The sequence below is a fragment of the Drosophila ananassae genome, chromosome XL (assembly GCF_017639315.1).
Source record: "Drosophila ananassae strain 14024-0371.13 chromosome XL, ASM1763931v2, whole genome shotgun sequence".
Lineage (NCBI taxonomy): Eukaryota > Metazoa > Arthropoda > Insecta > Diptera > Drosophilidae > Drosophila > Drosophila ananassae.
In genome coordinates, this window is record NC_057931.1 from 13,158,489 (window position 1) to 13,174,867 (window position 16,379).

At 53.3% G+C, this 16,379-nt stretch overlaps 2 protein-coding genes across 2 annotated transcripts; one reads left to right on the top strand and one right to left on the bottom strand.

The window, feature by feature from the left end:
* Positions 1–1,626: 1,626 nt before the first annotated feature.
* Positions 1,627–7,317, bottom strand: LOC6502984 (exportin-5). Its single transcript, XM_014905788.3, has 2 exons — positions 6,704–7,317; positions 1,627–6,643 (listed from the first exon to the last, which is right to left on the bottom strand). Exon 2 carries the CDS (start codon positions 6,624–6,626, stop codon positions 2,865–2,867), a length of 3,762 nt encoding a protein of 1,253 aa, XP_014761274.1. The 5' UTR covers positions 6,627–6,643; positions 6,704–7,317; the 3' UTR covers positions 1,627–2,864.
* Positions 7,318–7,405: 88 nt separating this feature from the next.
* LOC6503126 (protein ELYS homolog) lies at positions 7,406–14,894 on the top strand. The gene is made up of 8 exons (XM_001963435.4): positions 7,406–7,663; positions 7,729–8,361; positions 8,416–8,723; positions 8,783–9,146; positions 9,203–9,393; positions 9,449–10,228; positions 10,290–14,631; positions 14,693–14,894. The coding sequence occupies exons 1-8, from the start codon at positions 7,579–7,581 to the stop codon at positions 14,743–14,745; spliced, it is 6,756 nt and encodes a 2,251-aa protein (XP_001963471.3). The 5' UTR covers positions 7,406–7,578; the 3' UTR covers positions 14,746–14,894.
* The last annotated feature ends 1,485 nt before the right edge of the window (positions 14,895–16,379 follow it).

The following is a 16,379-nucleotide window of genomic DNA, read 5'->3' on the forward strand; positions in this document are numbered from 1 at the left end:
TACAATAAATATGTAAACTAATTGAAACAAAAAAAAGCTTTAAATATAAAGAACATTTAATTAAAATTAAAGAACAATAAATTAATTAATTAAAAAAATGTTAAAGCCTATACATTATTATGCCCTTGGAATGGGTATTTTTATTTTATAATACAAGCGTACTATATTACTATACTATTTGGGAGGCATCTTCGATTCTATGAAATATATATATGTATATTCTTGATCATTATCACCTCACGAATACGCTCCTTATATCGATAAGTATGTCTGTTTCGCACACATTAGTCTCCCAGTTTTAAAGCTATCGACTCCACACTTTGTGTACATCATTCTTTCCTTTGATCCTTTGTCCTTTGTATCCTGTATAGTTAGCTGCATCCTGCCGTACAACTGATTGATTAGAGTTAGAATGATTAGAGTTAAAATGAAAGGACTTTCTTCAGATTCAATTTTCAGCTAACTAATTAGTTCTCCACATCCTACTTTCCTTGGAACGCAAGGACGTATTGCTGAATCGTCTGACTATATCCTATGATTGCCTAAAACTGAACGATCGGAGATGCCATAACTTTGGGGTTTTTTGAAGAGTGGAACTTTTTCAAAATTAGTTTTATTTATACAAAATTGGTTTGATGATGGAATTCGCATAAGGATCGACTAACTATATACAATAGCCATCAAATAACACTTCTTGTTAAAAAAATATATTTCAAAAAATCGGATTTTCGGTATAATTCACAACCAGTTCTGGCAGGTCCTGCCTATATAAGGGCAACACAAAAGGCCAATTTTTCAATTTTTTTTAATGGCTTTTTTTTATCTTTTTACACGGATTATTGCATAGATTCATTCATAGATTCATACTTCTTATAAATGAAATGTATTGATTCAACCACATTATATTTGGTTTTTAATCTGAACTCTAAGATAAACATTTTTGAATTTCAAAACAAATTTCCAAGCAGGGCTAGGTGTTCCATTTTTCTGTAATATTGTATAATCTCTGCCAGATATCGTAATGTATATAATGGAATTCTAGTACCTGTGTTTATCACTCGTGTATAATATAATTAGTTGATAAAACTAATCCATTGTTCAACAAAATGTGAGGTCAGGGACTACCATGAATCATAAATTAATAACGAAACCAAGACTAAAATACATTTTATAAGTTATTGTAAAAAAAGTACATCAGAGGATCCTATTTTTCATACCTCTACAACAGAATTGGAAAGGATTTTCTTTAAGAATATGTTCCAGAAATACTACTTTTAAAATTATGTACCACAAGTCATTGTTTTAATGTTAAATTAAATAAATAATGAAAAAAGTCTAAAATAAATGGTTTAAGTTAGGGTAAAAAAAAGTAAATAAGAGGATCCTATTTTCGTTATTTTTTACCTCTACATGAGACTTTGGAAGAATGTTCTTTAAAGATATGTTCCAGAAATACTACATCACTTTTGAAATGAAGTACTATAAGTTTATTGGATATTTTTCGAGTGGATTGTAAATACTTTCAACAACAGATTAAGGTGGAGTGGTAATCCTAGGAACCTTTAACCAAACACAGACAAATATAAGGCTCAAATTACACCTATAATAAGTAAACAATTGCTTTCATTTCGATTTTGTAAATTTATTTCAAATTTATTTGCTTATTTCGATTTTGTGTGTTGCGGGTAAACCCCCACTTCGATTTCATTTAGTTATAAATACATATGTGTGTATAATTTCAGTTGTATATATTGCATCCTCACGCAACTACAATTCTTAGAATCCCGATGTGTGTTTTTTTTTTTAGTTTTTATAATTTTGTTGTTTTTGTTTTTTTTTTTTTTGTTGTGGGGGCGGTCTAGGGGAAGGATATAATGCGAATGGGAGGAAGGTATGGATGTGTGGGTGTTTTGGGGTGTTTTTATTCATATACAGATCGATGTATTATATAATAATAACTCGTACTTCTTCTCGCCTATCAACTAAGCCTAAGCGTAATTTCAGAAATGTTCAAAGGATATATGTATATATATATATATATAAATTACAGTATGCACTCGCATAGGTAACTATACAAAAACGGAGAAAGCACAATTCATTATTTAACTATCAAAAAAAATAGAGCTGCTGGGTGGCTAGGATAGCTAGGATGGCTAGGATGGCTTGGGTGGCAGAGGGAAAGGACCAAGGGGCGAGGAGCACTTAGCTCCATGTCGTTTAGAGGTTTTTTCGAGTATTTGCAATTATCGATTCGACGCTCATTTGGGCAAACGTTTAAAAGGTTTAACAAAATTCCGAATAATAAATAACAAAGCAGTAAGCAGTAACAAGTCAAAGGTGGCCCCTTCTTGGAGGATTCAGCTGGTTTGCGGACAGGACCGGATAAGGATTAGAGCGATGGCCCATTGCGGGGGTGACTTAAAAAACTAAATGTTACGTGCGGGCATTACAATAAATAATTAAATCAAGAATTGCTCAAGACTGAAGAAACTGAAATTTTGATTGATTTCTGGGATGGTAAGGGGGTTTCCGTTTCCGTTTCCGTTTCGGTTCCTGCGACAGCACTGGGATCTGGTTCTGATTCTAAATCTGTTTCTAAATCTGAATCTGAATCTGAAGCGGATCTGGGCTCATCGTCTTGGCTAGTTTACAATTACATTAAGTTCAGTCGTCGCTAGTTTGGCAGCTGAGGTGGCCTCCGGCTCGATGGCCCGGTCCCGTTCTACGACCAGGACCGGCAGAGCCTCTCCGCTAATGGCTGCGTCTCCGCTGCGACGCCGCCTCCTCCTCCTTCTCCTCTGTTTCGGTTTCTGGGTCTCTGTGTGTGCTTCCGTTTGGGTCGCGCGTGTCTGTGACAGTCCCTGTCACTTCTCCGGACCGAACAGCCGGGTGAGGCTCGCGTTCTGATTACTGTCCATGATGTCGCTGATGCCCCCCGACACGGACTTGGACTTGTGCGACTGCATCGGCGGCAGGTTGGCGATCTGCACCTCGTGCCGGAACAGCTGGTTGACGCTGCGTCCGACCAGTTGGGCGGTTAGCTTCTTGAACAGATCCTTCTTGGCGCGATCCACCTTGTTGCCCTTGACGGGCGCCACGGAGATCTTCTCGTCGAACTTCTGGATGTCGGCCGCGTTCACGCTGGGTATGTGCTGCAGGACCTCGCTGAGGATGGGGAAGTGCGGGCGCAGCAGCTCGTAGAACTGCACACCCAGAGTGACTAGACCGGACTGGTTGGCCTCGTGCTGCCCATGCACCTGCATGCCCTGCAGCACGGCCGTGAAAGCAGTTACCGCCTTGTTCTCGTCCATCAGCTTCTCGGCGGCAAGGAATCGCATCACTGGCGCCGCTATATTCACCGCCCGCATGCTGCACATGCCGTCGTTCCAGGCGATGGCCTTCAGCAGCGTCATCAGCACATAGTTGCCGATGAGACCGTTCCGCAGCAGCTTGCCGCCCAGGTCCGAGACTATGTCCGAGAGCAGGGCCGACTGGCTGGCCCGCGACTGGGGTGCGCTGTCCATCGAGTGCTCTTCGTTCTCCATCGCCACGGCACTGCTGTTGGCGTTCACGTTCGCATTGGCGCCCGTCGACACGTGATCCGCCCCGATCTGCCCGCCCACCAGGGCGATCTTCAGCACATCCAGGTACTCCCGGGTCAGGGTGCGGTTCAGCTGGTCCTCGAGCACCTCCTGCGTGTCGTTCACCTCGCCGTTCAGCTGGCCGCTCTCGTACAGCGACGCTATGTAGATCCATCGGCGCGACAGGCGCTCGCACATGAGCGGGGCCAGGTGAGAGAACAACGGCACCAGGACACTGTCGTAGAAACTGGGCGGGCACGAGTAGACGAACGGCTTGAAGAAGACGCGGATGATCGGGCGCAGCCGGTAGTCGGGCACCACGTCGAGGCGGGCGAAGACATTAGTGACCAGAGCGTCGGCCAGGCCCAGCAGCTGGTAGAGGTCGCGACCCAGCGACGGACCCGCCGAACCCATCAGGTGGTAGCAGCCCTCGGTGATCATCATCATGAACGTCTGCATCTTCTCGAAGGCGGTCGGCTCGCTGCGAATGGTGGTGTCCAGGGGATCGGCTGGCAGGGCGCAGATTCCCATCAGCAGCTTCTTCTCGTGCTCCAGCATGCCGTGGATACCGCGATAGCCCTCCGACAGAGCGGCCAGTGCCTCCGGCGCGAACAGCTCGTTCAGGACTCGCATCAGGCCAAGGACCTGGGAGAGTAGCGGCACCACGTGCTTGGTGGCCGGGTTGCGGCAAATCGGGTTGCCCAGCTCCGTGCAGCCGATGACGAAGCCGCCGCGTTGGGCGCGATCCGGGTCGTCCGGCCAAGTGCAGCGCTTCACCACGCCCAGGACGACGTGCAGGGCGTCCAGCAGCCGCGACCGATTCGACAGCGTAATGTCGCCCTCCACAGCGAAGATGGGCGGCTTGTCCAGGCCCACGAAGCGCATAAAGTCCAAGGGCGACTTGAGGATCTCGCCGAAGGCCAGCCACTCGGAGCGCTTCTCCTGAATGATATGCTCGATGAAGAGGGTCTGGCGCTCGAAGTCGCAGAAGTGGTTCGAGATGAGGATGAGCGCCTCCTGCAGCGTGGTCCGCATCAGACGGCACAGCTGATGCTGGCCGGGCTCCTTCAGCAGCAGCTCCACGTGCCCGCTAATTTGGTCGAAGACGGGCAGGAGCAGCAGCGGGTACTTGTGGGCCAGCTTGACGAGCAGCGAGGCGGCATGACGGCGCAGATTCTTGGCCGACTTGGCCTGCACCTTCTCCAGTTCGTTGGGTGGCTTCATGACCAGGGCGCGGAAAATCTTGTCGAGCACTCGCGGCAGCAGGCTGACCCCGCTCATGGCCACACAGTTGCTGGGCGTGATCTGGCACGAGGACATGCTGAGGAAGACGAACAGCGCCGAAATGCACGATAGAAGAATGGAGTAGGTCAGCGGATTGGTGGTCTCCAGCTCAAGGCACTCTTCCAGCAGGCGCAGTCCCGCCGGCACCGAGGGTCGCTCCGCCACGAGTAGGATCCGGCTGAGGACACCGTCCAGCACGCTGACGAGAGCATCCCATTCGAGGTAGACGGGATCGAGGACACTGCATGATATGACACCGCTCTTGGCCTCCGCCTGGGCTTCTGTGGCGGCGTTGCGCAGTCGCTGGTGCAGCCAGTGCTCGCAGTAGCCGTAGGTGACCAGCGGCTGCACCAGCGTGGCCAGGCGAAAGATCTCCAGGAAGTCCGTGCGACAGCGGAAGAAGTAGAGCGCGAACTCCTCCTCGCTGTCGTACTCCAGCCGGATGTAGCCGTCGGTGGACATGCTAGCGGGTGCGCTTGTGGCAGCGGGATATGGCAGTTTCACGATCCGCGGCGCAATCGTATGGATGAGCTTGGGAATGTAGTTAAGCGTGGCAAAGTCCTTGGAGCAGGGTTCGTGTTTGAGCAGCACCTGCCAGATCAGCGCCGAGCCGTGGGCAACGGTCAGCGATGGATGCTGCACCAGGAGCAGCAGGCACTCGAGCAGAATCTCCAGGTGGACCGGGCGCTGGGTGGCGTCATCCTTGCCCCAGAGCGCCACCAACTGCTGGGCCATGCCACTGAGCACCTGGAGCAGTTTCTTAAGGAAATTGTGATGCTGCTCGACGGAGAGGGCCGAGTCCGAGTCGGGCAGGATCTGGCTGGCCTGGTAGATGTATCGGAGCGGCTCCTCGTTGAACAGCTGCAGCAGCGGCTTGCGCTCCTTGGCCTGGCCCTTGCGGTTCGATATCTGCGCCAGGCACTCGGCCGCGTTGCACTGGAATGCCTTGTCGTTCAGCAAAATGCAGAGAAAGTGTATCAGCTTACCGTTGCTGGACATTATGTGCTGGATGCTGACCCACTCGACGAACCCGCTCAGCGTGAGCAGCACTATTTCGACGACGCGGCTGTGTGCGTTGGCCTTCAGGAAGTTGCCCAGTCGCGTCGTCTCGCGAAACGCGGTCACGTGCTGCTCCACGAGACGCAGAAAAAACTCAAAGATGTCGTTCATGTTGTTGTTCAGCGCCTGGTACATGTCCTTGCGCCGCTGATTCGACTCGATCGTCTGCAGCAGCGCCACATCCTCCACCAGCCTTAGGAACACGAGCAGCACCAGCTCCGTCTGGGCCTCGCCCTTGGTGCAGGCCTGGCTCAGTTCCGGCAACAAGTCGGACCACTGTTGCGGCCACTCGCGCTTGATCATCTCGACGATAATCCGCGACAGAGCGTCCTTGGTCGGCAACAGGGATCGGTCCTCTGCGGGGCCCACGCCCGCGTTCAGCATCTTGATGGCGTTGTCCTTGATGTACACCTTCTCCTCGTGCGTAATGCAGTTCCAGCGAAACTTGATTGTGTACTCGATGAGCTGGAGCCCGAAGTGGCGGACTTGTTGGTTGGACTGGGGCGAGCTGGCCAGGAAGAGGCCCACCTGCGCGCACAGCGGCGACTCCTCCTTGAAGCGTTCGCAGGCCATGTAGGCCTCCAGGCGCGCCTGCTGCTGGGTCAGTGGGTGCATAATGAGGTCAACCGCCTTGGCAAGTTCGGCGGCCAGAGCCTCGGTGCCACCTCCTCCTCCACCTCCGCCGGCTACGTGCTGGGCCATGGCTAGCTGATGGCTCTCTGCCGAGGGATAGGTATACTGAGAGGGTGGATGCGCAGGCATGTGCTCCAGCCACTTACCGCTCGCTTGCCCCTACCGCTTGCTTCTTGCTCGGATCTTCGGATTCCTTCGGATGCCCCCTTCCTTGCCGCTGCCCAATGCGGTGCGGTTATAGCCAGCCAGACAACGTTTTTCTTTCGATTAGGGGGCAGCCGTATGTGGGTGAGGGTGAGGATGTTAGGGTGTGCGTGTGCTGGCGAGTGCGGCCTGCAGAGTGCTTTAGTTTGGGCTGTTGGTGTCTCCGGTGGTTTGCTTTGGGCTGCGCCTATGCCAGGGAACTTAGCATTCGGCTTCGAGGGTCTCACATTTGAATCGCATTCAAGTGGCCCACAGAAATGGTTTTCCTTTCCTTTCCGGCTGGTCGTTAGAACAATGTGCTGCAAATCGCAGACGGGCAGGGTTGACAGCCGCCTCGCGGATGTTGCCAGATGGCACGCGATGCCTTCCGATGTGCAGATTCTGTGATTAATGTTTTCAATTTCTTGTGAAAGTCTTCCAGAGGGCGTAGTTCGCTTCAAGGCATCTGTGTATATTTGTTTGTATGGGCATTAACACCTAACAAACAGGTAATTTGGCTTATGAAATTCGCGCGATATTTTTGCAATGTCTTGGCGTTGCCAGGCAGTTTTATAAGCATCGCCATCGCATTGCCACTTGTTGGCTATTGTTTGGCAACACTACCCCGCATTTGCGGATTTATTATTTACAGCTTTCCAACACCTACTAAACACGGATCCCAGCAACAACAAAAACAACCGGCAACACATTTCAAAGCGAAGCGACTCACACAAATACTCTGTCACACGAACATCTAACATCGAATTGAATCGAATTCTGCAATAAATATTCCGGCTAACGCTGCCTATGAACGCGATCTAGAGTCTTAAAGGCAGGCATGCAGTGGCACGAAGTGGAGTTGGACGGAATCCGGACCGCGGCATTTCCGGAGCGGGCGGTTCCCGGGATCGGCCAGGAAGCGGGTAAGTTTGCTCTTACCGCGCATGCTATTGATTATATAGTAATGTATAATTTGTCCACCTTGCAGTTGAACATCTGGGCGGCTACCTGCGCGGTGGAAAGTGGGCATGGGTCACCAGCAAGTATTCCAGCGAGGCCACCATGTTGGTCTGTTCCAGCACCACGGGCGAGTGCGTGGCTCGGCACACGTTTTGGAGCGAGGAGCGACCCGGCCAGGAGGAAGTACGCTGCAGCATCCAGACCGTGGAAGAGTTGTTCCCGGGGGAAGTGGATAAGCCCAGTCTGCTGGCCATCTGCCTGGAGATTTGGAGTGATGGCAGTCGTCGACCGCACCAGTGTCCCGCGGCAAGGACCCAACTGGTCATTTACTCGGTCTCCCTGGACCAGGTACTGCGCCGCTTCGACCTGGACTCTCTATATTGCAGCTCCCTCGCCTTCCTCGACAAGCAGCTGTGCCTGGGCACGCACCTCTCCCGCTTCGATGGCTGCTTGGCCGTGGCCTCCGAGGAGGGCCTCGTCCTCCTGCTAGACCTTAACTGCAGCCATATGTTGGAAACCCGCAATCGATGCATCCTCGATTCAGAGGCCGATCCCTGCGCAGAGATTTTCCGCTTTCCTTGCGTGAGTTCTGTGACGCGGATCGACTCTCTGCTGGCCGAGTGCCGGTCCAGAGACGCCCACTTGGCCGTTGAGGTGGATGGTGAGTTTTTGCCTTAGTATGCTTCCTGCTCAGCTCAATCTCTTTCTGATGCAGTTGCTCGGATCGGTATTCGCTGCTTGACGAGTATTAGCTTCGCTCCTGGATTCGCAGCCGGCTTGGAGGACGGCACCATTCTGATCTACGACCTCGTCGACTTCCACCTGACCACCCAACTGCGGGCGCCGTCGGACAGTGATGTTTCCGTGGAGCGTATCTGCTGCGTCCTGCCGCCCGACGACCCGAAGCCCTGCTTTTATGTCTGTGCCATGTACCTCAGCCCGGCCAGGCTTAGCCTGCAACTGCACTCAGTGAGCTACATGCGCTCCTATGTGAATCAGAGCGGTGAAGGATTCCGATTTCGGGCAAGTCTATTTCCACTTCCCCGCCTAGTGTCGTATTCTAACGCGCCTTTCCTTTACAGAACTTCCAGTCGAGTATGCTGCGCAACAAACAGGTGTTCGACACGGGCAAGTGCTCCATCATTGGGTGCACCACGGCCTCCACTTTCAGCTTCGCCGGCGACAACGGCACGCTGCTGGCCATTATCAGCTGGCACTCGGACGTCGAACGGCGCAACAAACTCGTCCTGTTCGACATCAACCAGTGGTACAAGGACGAGATGCCGCCCGGTGTGCGAGCTCGCGAGGTCCCCCACTACCTGGCCGGCTACGTTCTGAGCGGACTGCCCAAGGGTCTGGCTCTGCAGCTACGCTCGAACACCATAATGCATTTCATATCCCTGCACCGCTTCGACGAGCACTTCTACCCGGAATCCTTGACTTTCGGTAAGAGACCGGCACATTGTAGGCTACAGATGATCACTCCATAGTCTCCCCCGCAGATTGCTCCTTGCTGACGTCCACTGGTTGCCGCTACTATGCGCAGGATGGAGTGCAGCATAGATTCCTGAACGCCCTGCGGTGGGAGAGGGCAACGCTGTTTCTGAATCCACAGCCCTACCACGAGCACATCGTCCGCCTGCGCCTCATGCCGCAGTTCAGTGAACTACATCCCGACGCCACGGTATCCAAGGTAAGATACTGATTCATTCGAATTCCTGTCCTAATTCCGTACTCCCCCTTTGCAGGCTGCCATGTACGAGGAGATCCTGTCGGTGGCTTTGGAACACAAGTGCGTGGCCTTGCTGAACGACTGCGCCCGCAGCTGGCTGGACGGCAGCTTCCTGTGCAATACGCTGGACAGCACCCAACTCTCCCTCTCCACACTCACCAATTGGATCGTCCGCCGCGCCGGCCTCATCAAGGCGCACTGCTCGGAGCTCTGCCAGGGCATCTTTGACTACGGCGGCTACTCCCTGGACGAGCGGGATAGCCGCGAATACCAGGCGCTGACCTCCCAGCTGCGCGAACTGCTCCGCCTGCAGACCTACATCCTCGAGCAGGGCCGCCGCAACCTGCCGCCGAGCATCCAGGCCGAATGTGAGGTCAACAGGCGGGCGCTCCAGACCGTTCTGATCTACCAGCGAGTGCTCTACTGGTTCATAGAGCAGGGCCTGCTGCCCGAGGGCCAGCAAATGGGGAGTACTGATCAGCAGGAGCCGCTGCTCGTCCGCCTGCGCCGCTCCTATGCGGATCTGCGGAAGAACAAACGAAAACTCTACATAGACGTTCTCGGCATGCGCTCCGGGATGACGGAAGCGTATCCGCCGGACACACTGCAGTCGCTGCTCTACTTGATGCTCAACCCCGACACCCAGACGGATCGAAAGTACGCCATCGTCCTGTACTTTCTGATGGATCTCGTGGCTCCGAGGCAGTGGGTGCGTTTCCAGGGTGCATTCCAGATAAGCGAGCAGGTGGTGATGTCGGTTCGCTCCTTCTGGTTTCTGGATCACGGGGAATTTGATGTGAGTTATTCAGGAGGATTAGATTCCAGGATGCAGGATAATCGCCCTTTTATTTTTCTAGGAATGCGTCAAGGAGCTGTATGACTCCGCCACCCCGATCACTGGCTACGAGGAATGGCAGTCGAAGCTACTGCTGGAGACTCTGCTAGCTGCTGGCGCCTCCGAGGCTGCGATGCGCGTGGTGAGCCAGCCGCCGGGCCCAGTGGACGTCTGGCTGCATTTGCGCGTCCTCCTCGCCAACGACAGCATCCCCGAGGCCTTCCACATGGCACGGCTCTACGACGACGAGGGGGGTTACCCGCTGTTGGAGCGATTCTTCCAGCACTGCATCGACCACCGGCGCTTCAAGGTGCTGGCTGAGCTCTGCCTGCGCGAGCCGGAGGAGCGGCTCGTCTACCGACTGCTGCGCCAGTGCCGTTCCCGGCAGGCGGAGTGCGTCCAGCTGATCCTGCTGCTGCAGAAGAGCAAGTTCATTGAGGCCGTCTCCTTCATGGACGACGTGGCAGCCGAGCGGCAGCGCGACGACGACTCCTCCAGCACCATCATCTCGGCGTACCGCTCCACAATGGCTCCGGTGGCGCAGAACATAGCCGGCACTTATTTCCGGATTCGCGGCAAGCTGGACAGCATGAATAAGCTGCCCGGCCGGAATCTGGGCAATCCGGAGCCGTTTAGCTGTCAGCTCGTCAAGCAGAACGCCAGCGGCGAGGTGGGCGGCATCTTCCAGAGCTCGGCCCTCAGCGCCCACTGGGCTACGCGTTACGACGACTTGGCTTCCGGGCTGCCCACTTCTGAGCACCCCGCGCCCCTTTCCGGCACCAATGGGGTCTGCAAGGGGCACAGCAACATCCCCTTCCTGCGGCGCGCGCAGTACGGGCTGTCGGAGCTGCCTCGGCGACGGCACGTCGTGAAGCCAGTGCTCCACCAGGTGGCGGAGAAGCGGCAGCGCGAGCAGGAGGATCTGCAGCGGGAAGAGCGCCACCGTAGAGACGAGGTCACAATGCAGCCGAAGAAGCGGCGGCGACTGCTAGGCGAGCAGCTAGTGGAGGATATGCGTGGTCACGTTAAGAGCCTGCTGGGAATGGCGCCAGTCCGGAAGCAGCTCGGGGAGGAGGAATCGAACGGGGAACGGGGCTCGGTGTGCGATCTGCTGCAGCCGCCATCCTACCTGCAGTCGCGCCAAAACGTGAACCGGCAGGGCAGCAGCTCGCCACCGGCAGTCCTCAAGCCACGCCCAGCCATTAAGTCCTTGGGCGGCACTCCGCTCCAAGCCACCTCCACGAGGCTGTCGGGAACGAAGCGGTTTCGTTTCATGCCCCCGATTCCGCTGCGTCTGGATGGCTCCATGGAGGTTGAAGGCGAGGAGCCGGTGGATGAGGACACCGAGTCGAAGGATGGCGTGCCGGAGACGGAGGAGGAGGAAACCGACGAGATTATCATGGCGATAGAGTCCAGGAGTGACCCGCAAGCCACCGAAAACAGCGAATCAGAGGACGAGTTCATGTCCCCGATGGCCTCCGCGAATGTCTCGCTGGCCAATCAGTCGGGAGTGGCGGCGGAAGGGTCGCCCAGGGTCATGGGCCCGCCACGCGGACCTCAGCCGCGCTCCTCCCTGTTGCAGGGCAGGAACGGAAACGGGAACGGCAGTGAGAGCAGCGGCTTCGGCAGCTTCGCCACCGTCCAGGCATCCCAGACGTCGTCCCACTCGCAATTCGTACCCACCATTTGCTCCTCCAAGATGTACGAAACGCACTCGCAGATGCATCTGTTCTCCGGCGGCATCGCATCCAGCACCAGTGGCGTGAAGATCTCCGAGCGCACCACCATCTGCGGCGATATGGAGTCCACGGATCTGATTCCGGAGACCACTGCCGCCTCGTTGACGGCGGCCAGTTCCGAGTGGCCCATGCCGCAGGCGCGTCATCCGGGCCAGCAGCTCCAGATGATGGACACGACCCTGGGCATGTCCACCTACGATGTCACTTCTCTGGAGCCCCGTGAACCGGAACGGGAGCCGGTGGAGGAGCAGAGTCAGGAGGAGGTGCTAAAGCTGGAGGATTCAGCAACTGGCCAGACGCAGCAAGAAGAGCAGCCGGCGGAGCAGAGCCAGGATGAGGAGAGGCCAAGCACCGAGGCAAACTACCAGCTGCCATTCATGGCCAGCTCTGAGGCGCCCGTTCAGGAGCCCCTCTACTCGCCCACCTACAGCCTGAGCAGCGAGGAGTCATCCGAGCTCTCCTCCTACATCGACCCCATGCGCCCCACCCAGGAGGACATCGACAATCCGCTGTACACCACGGAGACGGGCTCCATCGCCTCCTACCATCCCAGCGACACCAACGACTCCGAGAACTCCAGTCCGCGGGCGCCGCTCGGAGATGCCGGGGATGGGTCACTCTACCGAGCCAACAGCCTGGAAACAGTCGACGACCTGGACACCACCAAGGGCTCCGTGGAGGAGGCGGAGGAGGACTACGAGGACGACTGCGTGATCGCGCTGGATGGCACCGAAGTGCGCGGATACGTAGCCCGTCCCCAGCAGCCGACGGCCTGTAGCAGCGCCGAGCTGTTCGCCTTCAAGGACGAGTGCCAGGAGGAGGCGGTGCCCGGGTCGTGTCCCTCGCTCTCGTTGGGCGCCACCGCCAACAGCGACTCTGTGGTGGCGGACACCATAGTGCTGGACAGCGACAGTGAGTCCCGCAAGGACAGGGAGCAGGACAACAAGCCGCAGTCCACTCCGATGGATATGGATGTGGATGTGGATGTGGTGGTGCAGGTGTCGGTACCGGTGCCTGTGGCAGAGGAGCCTGCTTCCAGCAACGACTCCGTGGCCACAGTATCCTTCAGTGAGGCGAAGCAGCCGCCGGCAGAGATCGATGTGGAGATGGTGGTTGAAGCGGAGGAGAATAGGGAAGTCGGTGAGGAGCAGCAGCCAGACGAGGAGGGCGCTGAAGAGGTCCAAAAAGAGGACGCAATGATGGCCGAGGAGGAGGCGGAGAAACAGGTTCTGCTACCTGAGGACGTGCCTCCACATGTTGATGTCCAGGTGGAAAGCGTACCAGAAATCCAAGAAGAGGAGAGTGTGATTGCCGTCGAAGAGGAGGAGGTGCAGGCTGTTCCGGTGCCGGAAGAGGAGGAGCTACAGGCTGTTCCGGTGCCTCAAGATGAAGAGAAGACAAAAGTCCAGGAGGAACACACACAAATTATCACGGAAAGCGTAGAAGAGATCCACAAAGAGGAGGAGATGGTGGTTGAGGAAGAGGAGCTAAAGCTTGTCCTGGAGCCTGAAGATGAGGACAAAAAAGAAGTCCTGGAGGAGGAAGGCGAATCAGAGATCCAGAAACAGGATGAGGACATAAAAGAGTACGAAGATGCAGTCTCTGAGGATGATGACTTGGTGCTGGTGGTGGAGGACGACGAGGAGTCCAGTGGGGGGAAGCACGAGATGACACTGGAAGTGATCCAAGAAGAGGACACGCAAAGCGACTGCATGGTGGTAGATCCCTCGCCTCCGGACCACACAACAGTGAGGGAAAAAGAGCAGAAGAACGAGGAACAGTCCGCCGAGGAGAGCCCCAAGCAACTGGCCAAAGAGGAAACAACTCCAAGGCCCCGCTCCACTCAGGAAGAGGACTCCAAGCAGAGCTTTACGTCCGAGGAGGGTGACCGGACGCCTGCTCTTCCAACGGCGACGCGGACTTTGCGTTCTCGCCGCAGCACCTCCATCCCCACGGACAGTCCCGTCGTCCAAACGCCGCCGGTGTCCACCCGGAAGCTGCGCCTACGCAGCTCCGACGCCCCAGTATCGACCCCCAGGCGTCGCACCCTCCAACACAAGCACCTCCTGGAGGTCATCGACGAGAGCTCGCAGGACACTACCAATCTGCCGCGCACCAGATCGCGCTCGCGACTCAGCATCGACTCGGATGCGCCTGCCCCCGGATCCAACACGACGACGCGTTCCAAGCGGGCCACCTCGCTGCTCCCGGACGTCCAGAATACGACTCCTCGCCTGCGTCGCGGCAACAGCGAGCCGCCCAGCCCGGCGATCACCACCACGCCAGTGCAGAAGCGCCGTACAGTACGATCCCGGAAGAACAGCGCGGTGGAGGCGGAAGAAGCGGCTCCAAAGGTGCCGGAACCTGAACCGGAATCGGAGCCAAAGCCACAGCCGGAGGAGGAGGAGAAGGAGAAGCCGCGGCTGCGACGCACAACCAGGCGACGCGCCTCCGAGCTAAGTGACAAGAGCGACAAGACCGAGCAGACGGATCCCCCTTCTCCAGGCACATCCGGTACCCGGCAACTGCGTCTGCGGATGCATCGCGTGAAGAAGATCGAGTCGGAAGCTGCCGAGTCGGCGGCTCCATCCCAGAGGTCCTTGCGAACGCCCCCTCCCACAGAAAGTAAGGAAGGATACATTTTATTGCAAACCTGACCCACTGATAGTATCCTCACTGCTTGCAGGTTCCAACGAAACCAGCGTGCCGCCCAAGAAGCGCGGTCGCTCCAAGAAATAGAAGGAGATTCTGATGATTCGAATGAGATGTTTGATTGAATCCCCGCCATTACTGTATATTGCCACACTTTCTATATTTTTTGTTTCACTTTGAAATCTATATTTTATGGCTTATTAGTTCGATGTTCCAAATAAAAGTGTTAAAGTATATTTGTCAAGAAAAGTTAAGAAACGGGTATTTTGTTTAAATTTTTGCGAAAAATAATAATAATAGTGTATATCTGGTCAATTTCCCCAATAAGGAATGCATGATGATCCCTGATCTCAGAATGGCGCATGAATTGGCTGAGCTAGGCGTATAAGATACAGGGGGGCTTCAGTATAAGGGGATATAGTGGGGAAATTTCAAAAGTTCGAAAATTAAAAAATGATATTTATGCAATTTTTTGAATGGGGAATGGCGGTACTTGATGCCCTGCTCTCAGAATGATGGACTTATTTTGGTTCAGACATAATATAATATATCTAGAACAATATAGATAAATTGGCAGAGCTATGCGTATAAGAGCCCACCATTTGATGTGGGAGTATAAGAAGGCGATAAGAATGGGCACTCCTGCAAAGAATTTGAAAAATTTATTTCAGCAATGTTTTGAATGGGAAATAGTGGCACTTGATGCCCTGATCCACTTGAGTGGTGGTCTTTTTCAGGATCGGATGAAAATTGGCAGAGCTATGCGTATAAGAAGGGGATACAGTGGGGAAATTGGGTAATTTGATGAGGGCACCCTTGCTAAAAGTTTGAAAAACAATAAAATTATTTTTCAGCAATTTTTTTAATGGGGAATTTTTATTGGCGTATGTAAATTGGTTGAGCTATGTAAATTGGCAGAGCTTCAGACTTCAAAAAATTAAACTTCAGACTTCAGAAACTCACATTTTTATAGGGGTATCCTTGGAAAAAATCAAATATTTAAAAATGACTTTTCATATATATTTTGAATGAGGAAACGAGGTGTTTGAATTCCCGATTTCAGAATAGTACTTTATTTCCCGATCGGATACGAATTGAAGGGGCTACACACATCGGAAGGTGGGTAGATGGGGATATCGCGAAATCCCGTGATTTCATGGGGGTAAATATAAATTTAAATATATTGGAAAAATTAAAAATTTATATTTAAGCAATGTTTTGTAAAAGGAATGGCGCTACTTGATGGCCTGATCTCAGAATGATTTATTTGGATCGGATATAAATTGGCAGAGTTATGCGTATAAGAAGGGGATACAGCGGGGAAATTTGAAAAGCCCACCCAATTTGGTAGGGACACCCATGCAAAATATTCGAAAAATTAAAAAATTATATTTAAGCAATGATTTGAATAAAAAATGGCGGCATTTAAAGCCCTGAATTCAGAATTGGATCTTTTTCTGGATCGGACATAAATTGGCAGAGCTATTCGTATAAGAGCAAACAGTGGGTAAATTTTAAAATTTGATGGCGGCAACCCCGAAAAAAATTCAACAATTTTATTTAAGCAATGTTTTGAATGAGGAATGGTGGTACTTGATGCCCTGATCTCAGAATGGTGCTATTTTGGATCGGATATTAATTGGAAGAGCTACACACATCCGAAAGGCCAATAGTTCTATATTTTCAAAATTCGAAAACTTTCTTGACTTTCTAGTTTAAAG

Coding starts and splice junctions, on each gene's coding strand:
- LOC6503126 (XM_001963435.4), top strand. CDS start 7,579: ATGCAGTGGCACGAAGTGGAGTTGGACGGAATCCGGACCGCGGCATTT. Junction 9,394..9,448: donor CCGACGCCACGGTATCCAAG/GTAAGATACTGA, acceptor CCCCCTTTGCAG/GCTGCCATGTACGAGGAGAT. Junction 14,632..14,692: donor AACGCCCCCTCCCACAGAAA/GTAAGGAAGGAT, acceptor CACTGCTTGCAG/GTTCCAACGAAACCAGCGTG.
- LOC6502984 (XM_014905788.3), bottom strand. CDS start 6,626: ATGGCCCAGCACGTAGCCGGCGGAGGTGGAGGAGGAGGTGGCACCGAG.